Source organism: Strix aluco, chromosome 2 (genome assembly GCF_031877795.1).
Source record: "Strix aluco isolate bStrAlu1 chromosome 2, bStrAlu1.hap1, whole genome shotgun sequence".
Lineage (NCBI taxonomy): Eukaryota > Metazoa > Chordata > Aves > Strigiformes > Strigidae > Strix > Strix aluco.
The window spans coordinates 34,990,553-35,010,737 of NC_133932.1; the positions used below are offsets into that span (position 1 = coordinate 34,990,553).

Consider the following 20,185-nt stretch of genomic DNA (forward strand, 5'->3'; position numbering starts at 1 on the left):
CATCCCTATACATAAAGATACTTCCCTTTCTTCCCCATTATTAAAAGGCAGACCTATTGAAGGAGGGTGTGGGCATTTGGTTAGAGAAGTAAAAAAACCCCAGACTTGATTCTTTAAAACTGCAAGAAGAATTTAAGAATACAAAATATGGGTGCAGTTTGGTTGCAAAAACTCTAGGCCAACTTATGTTGTGGGGAGGTGGGGCTGAGGTGGTCTGGACTAGACTGATCTTTTTATGACCTGAAGCTCAGGATGCTGTCAGGGCAAGGCGAGCTGTCTGAAGCATCTTGCAGAGCAGCAGCTTGCATGCGGAACAAAGTATGGGTGAACCCTCCTTTAGCAGGGCAGCCTTGTTGCTTATTGTGCAAAATTGTGATTTTTTTTTTATTATTATTTATTTATTTTTTTAAAATACCTCCAGTTGTGCTTTGCTGTCACTCTGGGACTGCCCTAGCCTTGATGCCTTGGTGTCTGTCTTGTGTTTATTTCTGATTGTGATCTAGAAATCAGTCCTGGTGCCCAAATCCTCTAAAGAGCCCATGCCAGCAGTCATGCTCTGAGAATGATGCATGTGATGCTGTCTTCTCCCTTGTAGGAAGCAGTTAACAGCTTGTGGTAGCCAGTGCTTAGATAGTTGCCTTTGGGGAGGGAAGAATACCTTCTCACGATTTTTATTTGAAAAAGATCAAAACATCAACACAGTTCTGTAAGCAGAGACCGAACATGAGTCTTCCACTTCCTTCTCCCCCTCATCCCTGTCCCCCGCTAAGGACATGTTTGAACTGTGGAAAGCATGGAGTGAATCATGACTTCTTTGTTGTCCAGTGATGATGGTTCAACAGGGAGGGGGCAGGCCTGGTGTTTAATCACCTGTAGATTGGGGATTAAGATTTAGAGATGGGTTGTTGGCAAAAACTGAGAAGGACACTAAACTCATATTTTCAGCTGCAGAGGAAATGCTGCATTCATCAAAATTATTCTTGGTATTCTCTTTTGCTGCTGTGTTGTAAAAGGCAAGTGGAAGCTTTGCTGTTGTTTATTGAAGGAATGGATAAAAAACACTTTTGGAGAGGAAGCTTTGAATTTGGGATGAAAAATAAGCAGTTTCCTGCCTGCAGACTTGGTTTGGATTTGTGATTTCTGGGAGGGAGTGGGACTCCTGTGTTTTCATTAGTTAGCTGTTAATTGGTTATCTAATTAGTTTATTAGGTGATTATTCAATGAGCAGCTGTCCATTTCATTGATTTTAAGAGAGGTTCAAGAAGCCTCATCACCAGCTGGTTCCATTTGTATTAGTTAGCAAAGACTGTCAATCCCCAGTTTACTGATGTTTGAGACTTTAGCGTTTCTTTGGGTGTGGAGTCCTGGCCCAGGCAAGTTGTGGGCAGGTTCAATAAATGCTGCAGCAGCATTTATTTTGAGGGTTCACTGGAAAAACCCAAGGAGATGGTGGTAATGAGTACTCTTTGCCTGCTGGCTCTGAAGTGATTTCTCCTTCCTTGGATGTGGCTGTCCCAGTTTGCCCTGTGCATGTTCTCATGCCAGGAAAGTGAACAAGCCAGGAGGTTTCAGCTCTGTGCTTGCTTCCTGCCTGTCTAGCAAGCACGTTTAATCAAGTTGTACTTTGTGATTTGCTTTTTTGATGTTTTTTTTTGAGGTGCTTGTAGACTGATAGGAATAAGGTGACAATTTGACTGCATGGTCATGATGTTTAGAACCCTTTAATTTGTCAGCAACTATTTTTAATACTTATCCAATCCATGAAACTAGTTTTGTAAGTTAGCTTTGAGTATCCCAGTATATATGCTGTAGCATACAGGAGAATTTAAGGAAGAAGTTGCCAAGCTTTGCTGTCACTTGTGTGCACCAGTTGGTGAAAACAGTGTGACTTCCACCTTAAACACTATTCAGATTCAAAGATAGTTACTTTTCTACAAAAGCATGAGGATTTGAAAATTATGGCTATGGTCCTCACAGACTCTTTGGAAAGTTTTTTACTAACCACATTCAGCTTTTTCTTAGTCCTGACTCTTCTTTATTCTTCTGTGGCAGTAAGGATGTGCATGATGGGTGTCGCAGCTGCGTGTTAGGAACCAGATCTCTGGTCCTTGAAAGATTTCTCATAGAAGGGAGCTCTTCAGTGGCTTAGACTAGTCTGGGTGGTGCTAGTGGTACAACCTAGGTCTGGAGTGTTGGGGACTTGTTTGGAATATATCCTGACACCCTACTGCTACAATGGATTGTTTGGACAGTTGCAGGTATTTTTTCCAACGTTGGACTATTGCTGGCACTCCAAGGCTGGAAGCCTCCATCCTGGAGAATGTGAAAATTAACTGTGTTTGGCCTTTGCAGCAGTGACTCAACCAAAGTAGTGTTTGTCTTCTGTAAGCCACTCAGTGCCCGTTTCCTTTGACGCTGCACAGATTTCTCCCAGTTAACAAAGGTGTGAAAGCTGGTTTGAAAAATGCTGATTATGCCCAGAGCAATTACACTGGAAGAACCTCTGTGGGTTCAGAGCTGCCTGCACATGTGCCATGTCAGACAGCGAGCTGTTCCCTGCGGGAAAAGCATCAGGCTCGGTATCACATGGCAGCGGGGCGGCTTGGGTTGTGAGCTGTGGTCATTTTTTTGAGTTTGCAACACACTGAAGCCCTTCTCCTTGATGATACCACTGATTTTGTCCCTGAGCCATCCAGGGAAGCAAACAGTAACAGCAGCAGTGTGACGATGGTTTGATTTGTGTCCCTTCCGCAAGTTGCATAGAAGTGAATGGAGTACCAGCATGCGGGACGACCAGATGATCAGGCCCAGTCAGCATGGGTTTATGAAAGGCAGGTCCTGCTTGACAAACCTGATCTCCTTCTATGACAGGGTGACCTGCTTTTTGGATGAGGGTAAGGCTGTGGATGTTGTCTACCTTGACTTTAGTAAGGCCTTTGACACCATTTCCCACAGCATTCTCCTGGCAAAACTGGCTGCTCGTGGCTTGGATGGGCATATATTTCGCTGGGTAAAAAGCTGGCTGGATGGCCGGGCCCAAAGAGTTGTGGTTAATGAAGTTAAATCAGGTTGGTGACCAGTCACGAGTGGTGTCCCCCAGGGCTCGGTTTTGGGGCCACTCCTGTTTAACATCTTTATTGATGATCCTAGGTCAGGGGATTGAGTGCACCCTCAGTAAGTTTGCAGATGACCCCAAGTTGGGTGGGAGTGTTGATCTGCTCGAGGATGGGGAGGCTCTGCAGAGAGATCTGGACAGGCTGGAGCAATGGGCTGAGGCCAACTGTAGGAGTTTCAATAAAGCCAAATGCCGGGTGCTGCACTTGGGCCACAACAACCCCAGCAGTGCTACAGGCTTGGGGAGGAGTGGCTGGAGAGCTGCCAGTCAGAGAGGGACCTGGGGGTGTTGATTGACAGCCGGCTGAACATGAGCCAGCAGTGTGCCCAGGTGGCCAAGAAGGCCAATGGTATCCTGGCTTGTATCAGAAACAGCGTGGCCAGCAGGGACAGGGAAGTGATCTTGCCCCTGTACTCAGCACTGGTGAGGCCGCACCTCGATGACTGTGTTCAGTTTTGGGCCTCTCACTACAAAAAGGACATTGAATTACTCGAGCGTGTCCAGAGAAGGGCAATGAAGCTGGTGAAGGGTCTGGAGCACATGTCGTACGAGGAGCGGCTGAGGGAACTGGGGTTGTTTAGTCTGGAGGAGAGGAGGCTGAGGGGAGACCTCATTGCCCTCTACAACTACCTGAAAGGAGGTTGCAGAGAGATGGAGATGAGCCTCTTCAACCAAGTAACAAGCGATAGGACAAGAGGTAATGGCCTCAAGTTGCGCCAGGGAAGGTTTAGGCTGGATATTAGGAAGTATTTCTTTACAGAATGGGTTGTTAGGCGTTGGAATGGGCTGCCCAGGGCAGTGGTTGAATCCCCATCCCTGGAGGTGTTTAAGAGTCGGGCTGACATATCACTTAGAGATGTGGTGTAGTTGGGAACTGTCAGTGTTAGGTTAATGGTTGGACTAGGTGATCTTCAAGGTCTTTTCCAACCTTGATGATTCTGTGATTCTGAGGTGCCAGGCAGTTGAAGGAGTGATTAGCTCTGTGTTCAGGCAACCTTTTCCTTTCAAACACTTGGGGCAAGGGGATGGTGGGCTTCAGCTTGCCTTGGAATAGCAGCCATCACTTTTGGACCATTTCTGTCAGTGTCTGAAAGTTTTCCAAGCTGGTGTTAAATATGTGGGTGAATAGAAAAGCTTAAAATAAGTTGATGAGAGAAAATAATAGGGGAGCCATACACGCAGTGTGTGGAGATGGAAACAAGGCTGAGTTAGAGAGGAGAGATTGAAAGAGCGAGCTTATTTGAGAGAAGAGATATCTTATCAAGAATTAAAATTCTTGCTTAAAATTAGTCTTGCCTTGCGAAATTTGGTAGTATAGGCGACATTCTTGAAAAGTAAGCTTCCACACTTAAATTCCAGCTTAATTCTGGTGCTGGGTTGTATGCATTATTTTTCATCCACAACCTGTTTCCATAGGGATTATGTCATACTAAACATCTTACTAGGTAGAATTACACCACAAGACCTCTTATCCAGAGGAGGCATAACCAGCTTTCTCAAGAAAGCAGTAAATTGTAACAGTCAGCTGTAATTTTAAAAGATGGGGAGGAAGAAAGAGCAAAACTTCTGCTCTTTGTGGCGATTAAAATCCTGAATACATCTAAAAATACTGTCGTGCACAGGATTTCTATTTTAAACTTGTCTAAGGATGACTTGATGCAGATTTTGATTAGACTAGGCTGCGCAGTTAAGTCTGGCTTTACATTTTGCTTATCTTGGAGTCTTCTGAAGGTGGATCTCTGAGGTTGGGCAATTGCAGTCCAAACACTTGAGGAATCAAAGGGAAAGTTTGAAAAGTTCAGAGAAAGTTCCAGGGTATCTTAAAACTGGCAGCTCATTGCTTTGAGGAGAGGAATTGATGACCTGAATTGTCAAAGTGCAACGATGCATCCCCTTCCAATGTGCTCAAGGAGATGTTTACCAGTGAAAAGTACTCACATGGCGAGAGGAGCACTGGTTTCTTGACTGTGGTTCCAGCTTGTGTATCACAAGATTGGAGAATGCTTCTTTTCCTCTCACCTTCCCCTTTTTCTGCTCCTACTGTTATCTTTTTGTTCTCTTCATTGGAATGTCTTCTGTTTTTCATCTTAAACACAACAAATGTGGAAACAACGGAAATTCCGTGTGTGTGCGCATGCATTTCAAAAGCTAGCAAGAAAAGGTGTTTGAAAATAACTCTGTCCATGTTTGGTTTTTTTCTTTTTCCCTTTCCACTCTTGATTATTTAAGCTTAATGAATATATAAAGTAAACTTGATGAAATGTATTCACATCTAAAAGTCACAAGAGGAACAAAACTTACTTGTAGTTTCTGGTACGCTTGGTATTAGCAAGCTTCTGATAAGTAGACTTTAGCTGACCAGGAGCGTTGCACTGAAGTCCATATTATAATTTATTGTGATTGAGAAGAAGAGGGTAAGTTTCTAAATGGAGTTTTAAGGAAGGTGTATAATTGATTCTGAAGCTGTGTCCGATTGCTACATTAACTCTTTCTAGTAATAAACCCTTGAAATGGCCCTGAATCATGGAGCATTTGGTTGCTGTTTACTTCAGATTTACAAGACACCTTTCAGAGTTCCTTTTAGAAAATACCAAGAGTATCAACTCTCTAAAATTAATTAAGTTCAGCTAAGTTCAGTGTTGAGATTCATGTTATTTTAACTGTGACTTGGTATTTATAGGGTACTTGTATTGCTTGGTTTTTAGTTCAGTTTCTTTGATAATTTCCTGTGATCTTAAATGTTGAGTTAAAAAAAAAAAAAATTGTGGAATTAGATTCTTTGAAGAAGAAAGGTAGATTTTGGAACTGAAGAGATACTAGCATCACTTTGACTTTAAAAGTTGCTTTGTTGACATCTAAATCCCTGGGTTCCATGTTCACATGAGGTGAAGTTGCTAGCTCCTTGGCTTATACACTGTTAAAATGCTAATTAAATATCTGGTTTGAGGATGGGGTGTTATTTTTAATACAGACTGACTGAGTCAATTTTGATCACTCCCCCAAACTTATTTTTGGTGACTTGCCTGCTATAACTTTCTTGCTATTTGCCAAATCTCTTTCTAGAATAGTATCACGCCTTTTTGTTCAATCAACATTTGATAGAAATACGAAATGGTTATCATGTTCAGGAGCACCTGGGTTTCTTCCATTTGTTTCTTATTCTGTATTGGGGAAATTGTACTGTTGTAGTTACAGAAACCTCTGTCCCTACCTAGCGCTGCCATGTGTCCAGCTTCCCCAGACTGATCCCTCCCCACCCCTGCCCAGGTCTGAATTTCCAGGCAGGTGTCCAGAGTCCTCACATTTTTGTTGCTCAGTTTCTGGACGTCCTGATTGTGCTCATCAGTCACATGCAGGCCATTTTTAACAAGGGTGCAGCACAGCTCCCACATCTTCTGTTAGCTTGATCTACCACTTTTATCTTTATTTTGATCTCTTCTGAGGAGTACTTATCCTTCAGTAGTTGCACCCTACTTTAGGACTGCTGTTCTGTGTTGTTTATGCTTTTATAGTAATTGCAGCTTTGCATCTTGCATCGGGAGTTCAAGTTTGTTCCCATGGCAGATAAAGAACAACCCTGCCACTAGCTGTGTTGTATGCCTGGCTATGGTTTTTACTAATATTAGCATTCATTTTTTCTTTGCTGTCCATTCTTAATCTGCAGATTATTTTTTCATCTGTTTGCTGTGTCTTCTTGTGTACTAAAATAGGGTGTGACAATTAAATAACTCCAGCTTCCCCTTGTTTCTCATTGCAAAGCTCTTCTTTTTATGCCAGTGTTGATCTTGGCTAGTTCACAATGTATGTGTGGTTTTTTTATCATTTTCACTAATAAGTTTCTAATGTTTTATTATGTGGTAAATGACAGTAAGGAGATGTTTTTTTCCCCCTAGTTTTGCAGCTTTGAATTGCAGCTTTCTTCTAAACATAGATTTTGCATTATTTGATTTCTACCTCAGTAAATAATCTCAGAACCTTTTGTAACTGTTTCACAACCAAAAAAAGACATAATTTTATCCTACTATTACTACATTGAAGGGATAATCATGATGGATTTCTTTCTGTTTATAATTTAATTTTATAATGTGCCCACTGACTTTAAATGCTTCCTGTTGAACTGAATAAATGGCCAGAAGAACTTGAGTACAGTCCTAGCCCTAAAACTAAGCATTTGGTGTCTGCTTCCTTCTCTCTCTCTAAAGACCCTTTTGGAGAAGTTTTGGTGGCTTGAGAAGGCTTCTTTTTTAGCCAGTTCTGTTTCTTCTATCCCTTTGCCTTTCTGTCCTCTCAAGCTCCCTCTGGCCAGCTAATGAGATGGAAAATTGAGCAGTGGCACAGAGTCCTTTCACATGGACATAATTCCAGCCACAGCGTTGTCCTTCCCTTTAGGACTAGGTGGGTGGCTCCTTGTTTTTTAGGAGACATCGACATTACAAAAGCTTTATTTCAAGCCCTTGCCACGTTTCTAGTCTGTCTCCAAGCTGTTCTTTGCAGCTTCATGGCTGACGAGCTCATGTCTGTTTGGCCTCTGGTAGAACAGAAGATACGTTGCCGTCAGAGTATTCCCAATTTTTGTTCTGTTTGCCTATTTTTAATACACCTTCTGGTTGCCATGTGGGTTCTGTATGACTGATAAAAGCCAAGCTATAGTTTTTACTCACGCTGGTGGTATATAACTTCCCCTCAAAAAGAGGTTGTTGGTGCTGTGTTGCAGTACTTGCTGCTTATTACCATACGTTTGTGGCATTGATCCTGGGTGCTAATTGACAGTGCACCCCTGTCCATTTCCATTTGCACAGTCTGGTGAGATGCTGAAGAAACCTGTGCCTTAAACAGCTTTCTGCTCACTTGAGTGATGATTATGTTAAGCTGACAGACTGGGCAGGAGAAAGGGAGAAGCCAGAGGTATGGAGGAAGTGCTTAGGGCATGGTGTTCAGCTGTGGTTTGTACCGCACCTGGGGCTGTGTATAACTTAATGGGAATAGTGGAGTTCTAAATAAACTGAACTGGATTCTTTGTGAAAAGGTGCTTGGTCATCTTGATGAACGTACTTCCTGCGGCATCGGCAGCAGCTGTGTGGGGTCTCCCTGGTGGTGCAGCCACCTGGTAAATGTGGCTGCAGTGATCTCATCTGTGGAGAAAGCCAACGATACACAGAAAGTAATGTACCTCTGTTGTGATTGTTTTGCCTGGCAGATACAGGGTTGACATGCCAGTTAAGGTGTTCTGGGCAGTTTTAAGTTTAAAAAATGTGGGGGTCGAGGAGTGGGGAATTTTAATCTGTAGGCAACAATCCTTCAGTTACTTTTTCCAGGGGCAGTTTTTCAAGGAAAGGTTCTTGGACAGTCTGCGGTGACCTCCCTCCTCTTCCTTCCATGGCTTGGGCAGGTCCGTAGGGCTGTGTACCTTTCTGAGAACAAGGTGACTACTGGTGGCTGAATGATAGTGAATCCAGTTCACTAACGAAGTTCACCAAGTTCAGTAAGGGCAAAGCCAGTTGAAAGGGCTCTGGCTTGACTGTGCATACAGGAGGGGGAACCGGGCCTTACATACCAGGGCTTACACGCTCTTGCTAGCGCTTCCTGCTCTCTGGCATGGATATCCTGGCATCGGCTTCCATTTTCTCCTTTTCTCTCCCCCATCTTTGCTTCCCCACATCTGTGGTACTGGAATTAGTGCTGGCTGTTCAGGAAAAAATGTTGTGGCTACTGGATTGGGAGCCAGGCAATATCATTTCCTATGTACTCAACGGGTCTGGCTCGGAGGCAAACCAAGGAACCTGTGTCTGTGGATATTATGGTTAGCAAAGGCTAGCCTATATATAGTTTGGTTGATGGCTTTAGGCAAGCTATGATAAACCATGATCTTTTTTGGAGAGGAAGAATGAGAGGGATTACAGTGACAAGCTTTCAAAACCAACAATTAGTTTATGTTTTCAGAGTATGTCCACAAGTGGGGAGGTTGCAAAAACGTGTAATATTTTACAATCCTTAATGTAGAAATCTGTGGCTTTCTCTTCTTGTTCTTTTTGTTTTGTTTTGCTTTTAAATACATGGGACTTGATCTTAGGCTTCATTGTGTTTAGAAACTGCACATCATGTTGGACATGCAGCCACTCAGGGAATGTGCTGATCTGTTGGCATGTATAAAAGAGACAAAAAGCTTATGTGTCATTTGAGGGTATGAGGGATGTAGAGGAATAAGCTTACCCAATAACATTTAACCTAAATCTGCATGGTTGTTAAGGACAGTATGTCATACAACTCCACCACTGGACATACAGCTGTTCGTCTAAAGGTCTCGATTAATTAAGATCTCTTTTGAACAGAGCTCTGTTTATTGATCAGCATTTTTTATGCAAGTGGGAGACAAGTAGCAACAGTAAACATAACAGTATTTTTATTCATTGACCTGACAGATTTCTCTTGCGATAATTGTGTGAGCACCGTGGAGGCTTCTGCAACCTAACCACACCCAGCAGGCACAGTGGGAGAAGAATTGAATGGCAGATCCTATTGCTTTCCAAGAACGTATTTTCAAGCCTAGGATTGGAAGCCCTACAGGTGTGCTGCTGTGCACAAAATATTAAAGCTGTTAGATTAGCTGCCTTTTCTCTCCTAAAACTGCTCATTTCCCTTACTAGTGTGGGTAAGTAAAATCCTAATGGTCAGTGTCAGATTCTTCTTTAAAAGGCAAAAGCTTCTAGATAGTAATGCGTACCTTGGTGCCTGCTTTGCAAACTCAGTTGTTTTTATCTTCTTTCTGGAAGCCAGATTTCTGGTATGGTTCCTACAGCATTAGACTGTGGATATCACTAGCAGCTCTGTTACCGGAGTTTTTGGCTTGTCTGTATTAGGCTGCTGCTTCACAACATATGAGGGTGTCTCACCAGTAGCTCCTGATCTAGATGGGTTTGAGTGCTGAGATCCTGTGTTGATGGAAAGTAGCATAAAGCCTGTCTAGAGTTTGGGCCAGCTTCTCTTGCCTTTGTGCCATGTAAGTCGAGCTAAAACAGCCACGAGGAACTTGGGTAGAAATTCTTCATGGGAAAAGTCGTAAGAAACGAGCCTTTGCTCCCCTTTCTCCCCTTGTGTTTTGGCATTTGTAGAGTGTGAAGAACAGTGTCAAGTAGAGTGGAGCTGCTACCTTTCTTTGGCTGTTACTGATGTTTCTCCAATAGCAGAAGTTTGAAAGAACACTTTCCACTATGGCAAAACAACATGTGAGTGTGATGAAGAGTAAGAGATTTTGTTCTATGCTCAATCCTAGTTGCTGGCATTATTGTGATCTCCTTACTTGGCTTTTCTTGATTCTGTTCCTCACCTTCAGTCCTGTCAGCTCAGCCAACAGATTTCACAGTCACTCTTCCCACTCCTTGAGTACTGCTCAAAGTACTGAGAGAGTAACGTGCTATAGCTGCTGCTTCTGAGTTCTTCTCCGATAGTATTTGCTTTTCCTTCTCCTTGGGTTTGTGGAGAGAGAGAGGACTGCATGTGACTGCTTGGTGGTAGTTGTCAGACATATTAGAAGATGAAAAGTAATGCAAAATATGAGCACATAGAGAAGACTGAGAATCCAGTCTTGGAAGAAAATCCTTGTGTTGGTGGGATACTCTCTAGTACTTGAAACTAGTATGCAGAAGTATTTGAGAGACAAGAGACAGATTTAAAAGGGGGAATGAAAGTATTAACATGGTCAGCATCATCAGCTGTAGCATCGACATGCGAGTGCCTACATGATTTTACAGAATTTGTTTTATGCTATTTCTGTAGCAAAGGGCTGTATAGTTGCGGTCTGCCTGTCCATCTGTCAGTCTCTCCTTCATAAGTTTTGAACACACTGGCTTTGTTCCAGATAAGCTTGAACGAGTTTTGGAAATCTCAGAAATTCAGACTCCTGTTAACATTTGTGGGAATGTCTTGTTTTGTGGCAAGAGGCCAAAAAGAGTTGTAGGGAGACCCACTTAGTTCTGCAAACGTTTTGGGGAAGGAGGTCTTAAGCATGAAAGGTGCTTGCTTGAAAATCTAATGAGTGATGATGGAAGCAGTCATCCCAAGTCAACTGAAAAAATAGTGTTATTCCTGGTTTTGAGCTAAAATATGATTTAAAGTAATATAGTATAATCTGTAAAATCTATTAATCCCTTCATCTTAACTTTTCACGCTGTGACAAGAGATACCTTTAGTATTTGTCTGTTGTGAGAAACAATACTTTTAATGAGAAACAATAGTTTTCATGCATTGAAGAATTTTGGCAAGGTAGCAATGTTTCTTCATGTGTGAACATACTTGTCTGGTCCTTGTAATTGTTTTACACCACAATCTAAACATATGTTGAAAAAAAAGTCCAGGCATTTTTGCTGACCTGACCTGTTTAGGCTCTTTGTGTTGAAAATAAATTTCCCGGACAGTTTGTGCACTAGAGAGAGGGGGATAAAATTTCTGATTGATGGTGAGGGGCAGTAGGTGTGATCCTGTGATTGACTCTTGTCTGCCACAGGGTCATTAGCCCATGGAAACAAGAAAACATTTCAGGCCATCTGTACTTCAGGTCTTTCAAAGGGCAGTCAAATATTGCAAAACATCATGTGTTGAACATCTCTGCTCTGCATTTGGAGGCTCTTTCATACCACCTTGCGTCCTCAGGAAGATGAAAGAGAAATTTCACACGCAGGATCATGGGCTGCACCACATGCTATGAGATTCTGGTAACACTTTTTTCCGCCAATTTCCATTAAGGGAATCTCTGCCTTAGACTTAGGAAACTAACTTTCAGTCAACTTATAATAAGGTGATTGAAGGCTTAGGTTTTCTTCTGACTGAGAAGGGACAGTGAAATTATTATGATGGTCTGATTTAACAAAATCTGAATAAAGCTGAAAATCAGCTCTTTCATTATGTTTCCATTTACAGCTGTTGCCATCTCACTGGACAAGTAGACTTGGGAATATCTCAAGGAACGCAGAAGAAAGCTGTACAGTTTGGTTTGTGTTCAGTTGGACATCCATTTAGTTTCCTTTCTCTGTAGGAGATCTGTTTCTTAAAATACTTCTTGTTGCTGAGAGGGTATAAGTTTGCAGTTGTTTCCAAAACATTCTAATTTGAACTTTATTAACATTTTCATAGATATTGTTGAGTGTCATTACCAAAATGATTCAGCACTCTAAAGAGCCCTGATATGCAGTGAGCAAGAAAATGTTGCATCTGTTTTACCTACTGTTTTTTGGCTGCTTGTCCCTCAAAGTTGTTTTTCTAAGGAGTGAAATCTCTGCATGTTAGACTAATTACTGCATGTCAGTTCCTTAACTCTTAAAAAGGCTTGGATGTTGGCTTTGCAAAAGTAATGAGATGTGCAGTGATTTAGCCAAGGTCTAGATATCTATTATGCAGGTGCAGTTGAAATGACAATATAAAATGAATGTGGGGTTAATTGTTTTCTCTGTAGCAAGCCACAAAGTAGTGTTCTCCCCACGCTGTTCACTTTAAATGTTGTGGTGAACAATATTAATGAGCATCGATGATTCAGGGACCTTAAAACTGTTGCCAATTCATAATTGCTCTTTGCCACGTATATTTACTTACACTTGTGGAAGGGTCAGCCAAAGTAGTACCAGGTGAGTTAAATCGATTAACTATTTCCTTTTTCCCATTGTTGGGGCCTGACTTCAAAATTGGTGGAAACTTTGCAGTTGCCATAATTCACAGAGGAATTGGCTGTTCTTAAAAATTTTCTTCCTTAGGAGGAGATCTGCTTCTACTTCCACTTTACCCTCTCGGGTTACAGAACGGTCTCTTCCAGCGCTGAGCTGTGCAAGTACAGGTATCCCTTCTAATCGCATAATAAGAAGAACCAATTGTGTACATTTCCCTCTCTTTTTTTTTTTTTCTTTTAAAGCCTGAGACTGCAGCTGTCCTGAAGCGCACTGTTGAGGCTCTTATGGAGAGAGGAGCCGTTGTGAGGAACCTAGAAAACCTGGGAGAAAGGTCTCTACCTTACAAAATCTCCAAGCACAATGAACGCCACAGAAGAGGAGGGTATGCATGATGTGTTTTTCTTCAAAATCCTTTAAGTGCTCCTTTAAAATGTACATAAGTAACTCCCATTGTCTGGTCTTCCTTGTGCTTTTTGGGAGTACACCTGTAATGTCTGTGATCTCAGTAAGGTGTTGTGTGTCTGTTTGTGCATGCGAGTGTTCTGCTTCAAGTGTTTTGTGTCTTTTATTCTGTGTGGTGTCAGCTTTTTGTTAGTGTTTAGTCATCGTGTTATAAGTAGTCTGAGTCCAGGCCTGCAGCACTACTTTCTCCAACATACACAATGTTATTTTGTTATGTTATTTTTACATAACTACTTTCCAAGCCAGTCAGGCTGTTTCCTGATAAAAGTCGTACTAAATACGACTGGTTGCTAATTGACAGGATTGATTCTTATTCTATAGTGCATCTGAACTAAATGTTAATTACCATGTGCACCTGCTAAGACTTCCTTGTGTTTCTGATACAGTTTTTTTTAAGGATGTTAATGATGACCATGTGGTTTACAGGAAGAACGATCAATATAAATGAAGTGAACTGGCATCTCGGATCCCGGGCTTCCCCCGCAGTGCAGGGGGACGGTGCTGTGGATCGCACCCCCTGCTCGCTTATGCCGGTGTGTTGTTGATCGTTGAGGCTACCTCCGAAATGGATGCTGGCTTTCACAAGGACTGAGAAATGTTGCTAGGCAACCCGCACTGTGCTGGGGCTGGCTGTGGTAATCAAAATAACAATTAGCGACATGCTCCTCCTAATCCCTGTAATGCAACTCTTCATAATTGGACGGTTGGCCAACCCACCTACCTACCGTCTTCCTTGAGGGGTGCTTGGCACTGGAGAAGATGAGGTGACTCCAGAGGTGCACCTTTTATGAAGCCCTTCTTGGATCATCTTCCCAGGGGTGACTCACGGTTTCACTCCCTCTTCTGAGGACCTCTTCATTCTCCTGCGAAGTGGGAGTGGTGACAGCTGCCAGTTAAAGCAGACTGACACAAAGGGTAGGGAGGAAATCTCCACCATGTGCCTGTTACTTAACCAAAAGCAATGGCATTGTGGCCATGACTGTCTTGCACTCCTGCTCTGTGGTGTCCTTCAAAACATGGCTTGATCCTGCCAGTTTTACATTTTAGAGTGAAGTCTTGTTGCCTACACATAGGAGCTAATCAAAGCATTGTCTCAAGACACAATTGCTAATTACCTCATCCTGTTGGACTAGAAGGATTTTATAAACATTAAAGTCTTTTCTGATGGCTTTAGCAGAACAAGGAGCTGGTGTTACTCTCCTTGTACAGGTGGGCAGCTAAGGCAGAGGGACTAAATTCCACTAATTTTCCATGCTGAAGTTGAGACTTTTAGCTTCTAGATTTTTTTTCTAGAGTACTTGGCACTCTCTGACATTTCACCACTTTGGATGACAGTTTCTGCTTGGCTTGGGTGGCAGTACTTCTACAGATTGGGCCTTGGGTTCTTCCGCAGGGAAACCAGGGCAGAAAACGGTAACCAGCATCACAAGAACTCTGTAGCAGAGATGAATAGAAGCCATTTCTCCCCGGGGATTTTTCAGACATGTGAACTAACTTATTTACTGTAGCAGATTACCTACTTAATAAGCAGGATGAGGCGACCCGTAGACTATAACCCTCTTATTTACAGAGTCTTCAGAGCAGACAAATTTTGTGTTTTGAATGAGGCAAGGTTTTAGCAGCAAATCATTGTGATTGTGTCTTGAAACACAGGCAGGAAACCATCAGATTTATGTTGCCATTGCTGTTCCTCCTCCTCCTCCCAGTTCAAGTGTCTCTAAATATTTAGCAGTCATTCTCCTTGCCCTGGATTTGGATCCTCTGTATTTGAATACAACAGTTCCCTCCCCTAAATTGCTTGGCTTCTTGAAAGGGACAAGTGATTGAGAGGGGGTACTTCAGGAAATAGTTGTTTTGTGTGCTTTTAATTGGAGAACTCAAATTCAGGAGACATGAGATATTACAAGGGAAAACAGCAGGCAGTTTCAGTACCTGGTAATGTGGGAGAATTGTATTTCTGTAGATTTTGTTGAAGAGATTGCTGTTCAGTGTATGGGTGTGCTGGACTGGTATACCATCCAATATTTTATATGGTTTGGAGAATAAGTTACCTGGGGTAGTAAACGTGATCTAGGAATAGGAAGTGAAAAGTCAGTTCTTGATCCACCTTATAAAACCAGTCAGTTCTACTTTACAGCATCTGTAAAAAGTAATCATTTTTTTTAACAGGACAAAGTTAAAAAGAAAAAAAAGGCCTTTCAAGATACCTCACTAAGCTGAAAATACACCTGTACTTACTAGAAAATCCTAAGGTCTTTTCTCCTTCGTAGCCATTTTTTAATTCTGTCTATGTTCCCTTTCTTAGGAAGTTGGTGTAGAATAGTCTATTAAGTAGTACAGAGTGTGTCACCTTTTCCTTAGTCTGGGCTTTTTCTGAAGTAACTGAGAGGGCTTCTGTGAGATTGCAAGTGATACTGTGTTCTGTGGTGGGGAGAGCATTGAATCTTTCAAAGCTTTTCATTTTGTGGTTTTTTTTGTTTGCTTTTTAATTTTTTTAAAATTTAAATTTTATTTTTTTTAGTTTTGTGATTCTTAGCAGAGCTTCAGCTAGTTTATTTTCCTGTAGTGGTAGATGGTTGGAGACTTAGGAAGTACACTGAATCTAATACTTCTTGGACATTCATATAATTTGCCAGCCCGAAAATTAATGGAACACCATATTCTCAACAATAAATTGTATGAAAATTAGTGCAATACAATAATGCTGTTCTGTACATCATTTGGTTCATCTAATATGTGATACTATGTTATAGTAGTTACTTTGTCAAAAAAGTTACCTAGAAACAGAAAATAAATACTCATTTTCCAAACATAAAAATTAATTGGAAGTGCAGAGAGAGAAGCTGTGAAGTGAAGATATATAGGAATGAAAGAGTGAGTTATATGAGGGAGGACACAAATAAGGACAGACATAATAAGAAATGTAGAAATGAATTAGTGGTGTACAGAAGCTGGACTGGGAGGTTTTTTCCCCTGTATTCAGTAGCAGAATTTAGCAACATTCATAACACAATACAATGTTACAAATAAAATATATGTTTTTTTCCTTTTAAACATAGTCTGCGGTTAAACTGAAGATATTTTTTAATTTGGGTGTGCAGAGAATATTGTTGAAACATGGAATGAAGTTATAAAAATCTTGATGGCCAGTGGTTCACTGGTGTGCAATGCCACACCTCCGTTTTCTTCAGCTGAGGATGTCTCTCATAGTGCTTAAACATGTCATTACTTAAAAAAATGAAACCATGTGGGATGCATGCAATATAAAAGCGCTCTACCACAGGTCTAAATCAGATTTAAAATCTCAAAGAAAAACTCTGGTAATGGTAATAGACTGTATGCTGTTTGGATATTGCTTTTTGCTCTGAGATGTGGGGTGACCAGTGTTGGAGGTGCCCCTGGAAGAGGAAGGCAGTGCTCCCCTCAGGTGCCCCAGTGCTGAGGCCTGGGACATGTTGGCGTTGGAATGGGCTGCCCAGGGAGGTGGTGGAGTCCCCATCCCTGGAGGTGTTTAAGAGTAGGGTTGACCCAGCACTGAGGGATATGGTGGAGTTGAGAATGGTCAGTGTGAGGTTAATGGTTGGACTGGATGATATGCAAGGTCTTTTCCAACCCAGATGATTCTGTGATTCTGTGAATAGTTGTATCATGGGTCAGCTTAATAGCCTGTCTCTTAGAGACAGCTCTTGTCCTAGTGACCGCTGCACAAACCTGTCACTCAGAATGGCATGGGATCCCCCCACCTGTGTGGGGTGTTTGCCTGAAAAACAAAACAAACCAAAAATCTTCCTCATCAGCATAGTGAGCCTAGCTTTGCTGCCTTGTAAAACTCCCAGTGCTACTCGGACTGTACCTCTTAACCTAAAATCAAGGGCCATCAGTAGGGGAGCACCAGGTATTTGCAGGCCAAATGAGACATGCTCTGTGGCATGCCTAGCAGTTATCCTTCTTCCAGGCTTTTGCTGTATGTTTTTTTCATTTAGTTAATTCCATTTTTAACTGCAATTCAAGTCTTTATACACATACACAGCATATCATAAAACTGAGTGATTGACAGTGAAAGGACACACAAGTGCGATGCGCACAGAAAAGCTACTGCTGGACCTAGCCAGGTTTTGGTAATGTCTTTAGTAAACAGTAAAGAATTCAACTGGAAAACACATATTCTTAAGTCAATAGGGAGGATAATTGTCTCCTTAATAAAGTGCTTTTTCCCCCTCTGAGTTCCAAGTGCTTTGGCATCATCTGTCTCAGATATACTGCATTACAGGCACATTACAAATTTAAGAATATCCAGGAGACTTTACAGAGAATGAGAATTCTACTGCCAATTGATCTGTAAAGCTGAGATTTTTCAAAGACTGCCATAGGGGATTGTGGCCCACAGCTGTCGCTAGAATGAGCAGTTTTACTCTCTGAGGCAGCTTTGAAGAGCTCAGATCATATGTATAATTGACTTGTTTCTTCTCAGGAAATTATATTCACTGAACAGGTGGTGCATGTGCATTGAGGGTACATTAAAACAAATTTAGGTCTTTCTCTTAAATGCATCTCTTTTGGCAGAAAACACCCTCCTTTTTTTAGAGACCTAATATTGACAGCTTTTGCATTTCAGTAATTATGAAAATAGTATGTTTCAGGAACTGTGTGGATATGTCTGAAGAATCAAAACTTAAATCACTGCTTTACTGATATTTTAAACTGAAGTTGAATTAGCTACTAATTCACATTTATGGTATTAATTGCCATAGCAGGACATTAATATTTAATTTTTAAAATATTTAGGAGCATGATTCAAGTAACATCTCACAAAATTGTAACAAATACTATTCTCCTTATAGATTAATAAAATGTGACAAGGACACATTGTTTCCAGTGTGGGTTAAGTATGTAAATTTAGTTGCGGCATCGAGGCTGAGTGACTTGCCCATGGCCACAGTGTCTCTGAAAAAACAGTGGAAGAATGTAAATAAGGATTACCAACTTTATCTCCTAATGGGCAATAGATTTGTGCCAAGTTTTACTAGCCACTACTTGTTTATAATTTTTAATGAGTTGTATTTAAATGGCTTTTAACACGATGCTTTTTTTTTTTTTAATACTGTATTATATGTATCAGGGGCTACTTATTTCTGGAACAAACAAAAGTGAACTGATTTAAATAAGGTGTGTAGTAGTATTTGAATTCAAGGAATGTTAAACTCTGGATTTGTTTGCCGTTTAAGATGGTACAGAAGCACTGAATCCCTCAAAGCAGCTTTCAAATAAAGGGTCCAGACTGGGGCTGGATGATGACATTGCAGAGCCATTGCACATATTTGGTCAGTACTAAACTGAAGAATATGTTAACTGCTTGTAAAATGATAGATCCCAGTAGCACAGTCTGTGGGTTTGCACTTTGCGGCATACCTGTTTTCTTTGGCCTTGCCAGGCTATGCCTTAATCATATGCTTGTGATGCTTAATGCTTCAGGGCATCAGATAAAGGAGTTGGTTTGGGGGACGTGGTTGGTATGTAAGGTATTTTTACTTTAGGGGAGATGGTACAAGGGTGGCTGCGAAACAGATCTTTAAAAAAACAAGATTCAGACACTCCTTTGGGAAGGTAATGGCTCAAACTTTTTGCAGACCAGGAATCTATTAAACTGGAAGGAGCTATGACAAGGGCTTTGGGGAGAAGTGAGTGGCCAGGTGTAACTGAGTTTTGAATACTGGGTGTCATGCTGTCCAATAAAGATTTGTTGTTACTTCCCCAGTGTTGCTTCCATTCTTATTTTTGTTACCTCTGTTGTAGAAAAGATGATATACATCATCCTGGTCAGTGCTTATATTTAGTACAGCTTTGTAAATTGGTAGAGCACTGTGGCCTTTCCCTTCTACTTTTTTTTGTGTAGATGTGTGCTTTCCTCTATTAAATCTACCTGTAGTACAATAATGTTTTTAGACCTTTCTCCCCACATTTTTATTTCATTCCCTTTATTTGTGAGTTCTCCAGCTAAACGGTGCGTAATTCTGATTATTCATAACAATTTCCATGTTCTATTTGCCAGTTTTTCATTGTCTTGTTGTTTTTTTCCCTTTCAAATTTGATTTTGAAAAGATGGCAATTTTCTTTTGTTATTTGCTTGCTTGTCTCTTAATCTTTTTGTTTTGCTGTTCACTCCCAGTTATCTCATCAGCCCACTTGTTCTCTGAAATAGCAAACTCAGGTCTTACTGAGTTGGTTCTTGCTGAATTGTATTTTGGGAGCTTATCTTAACACATGGATGGGGAATTTTCTGTAAGAGGTGTGCAGGGACCCTGGGTGATTGCTAGGGTCCACTGAGGAGCACAGGATATATACCAATAGCATCTAATGGGATCAGGAGTTAGAAAATGCAGGTTGCCGTTTTAGTTGCGCTGTGGACTTGTTTGTGTGATGGGGGAAAATGGCAAGGCAAGGAGGTCATTTCCCAGGGACGCAGCATGGAGAGCTCAGCTTGGCTTCTACGCCCCGCAGTGCTGTGATTACCCTCCAGGAGCTGGAACACCAAACTTCAGTACCAGCTTCCCCTCTGCTGTGACGGGGAAGGCTTGGAGGCTGTCCTGGCCTTCCCACAAATCACTCCCACCTCCTCTGGGTGGTTTAGGGTCTGAAGCAGTTAGTCCTCCTGCAGGAACACCTTGTGTTTTGCCTTTGTTATGTGGTGTGTGGCGTAACGTTGCTTAGCCAAAGTGGGAGCTCACGAAAGGGGGCATGACTCTCTCGTTTCTTGGTGCCTCCGTGGCCTAATACACAAGGAATAGATAGTTATTAAGAGGAGTATTTCAGTAATTGAGCATCATGTTGTTTAAGGCGTTTGAATGTTTTGGAAACGTATCTATGTAAATTATGTTACATGTTCAAACTTTACCTCTTTCCATAAAGTATCTGAGCTTAGGAACTGTACTTACACAACATATTTTTAAACAAGCAG

General features: G+C 41.5%; 1 protein-coding gene across 1 annotated transcript in view; it reads left to right on the forward strand.

Moving 5' to 3' along the window:
• The window catches only part of MRPS6 (mitochondrial ribosomal protein S6), a 50,273-nt gene that overhangs the window by 23,823 nt on the left and 6,265 nt on the right, over nucleotides 1–20,185 (forward strand). Inside the window, exon 2 of the mRNA XM_074816709.1 lies at nucleotides 13,011–13,150. Within this exon, the coding sequence (XP_074672810.1) occupies nucleotides 13,011–13,150 (140 nt within the window). The remainder of the gene's footprint in view (nucleotides 1–13,010; nucleotides 13,151–20,185) is intronic.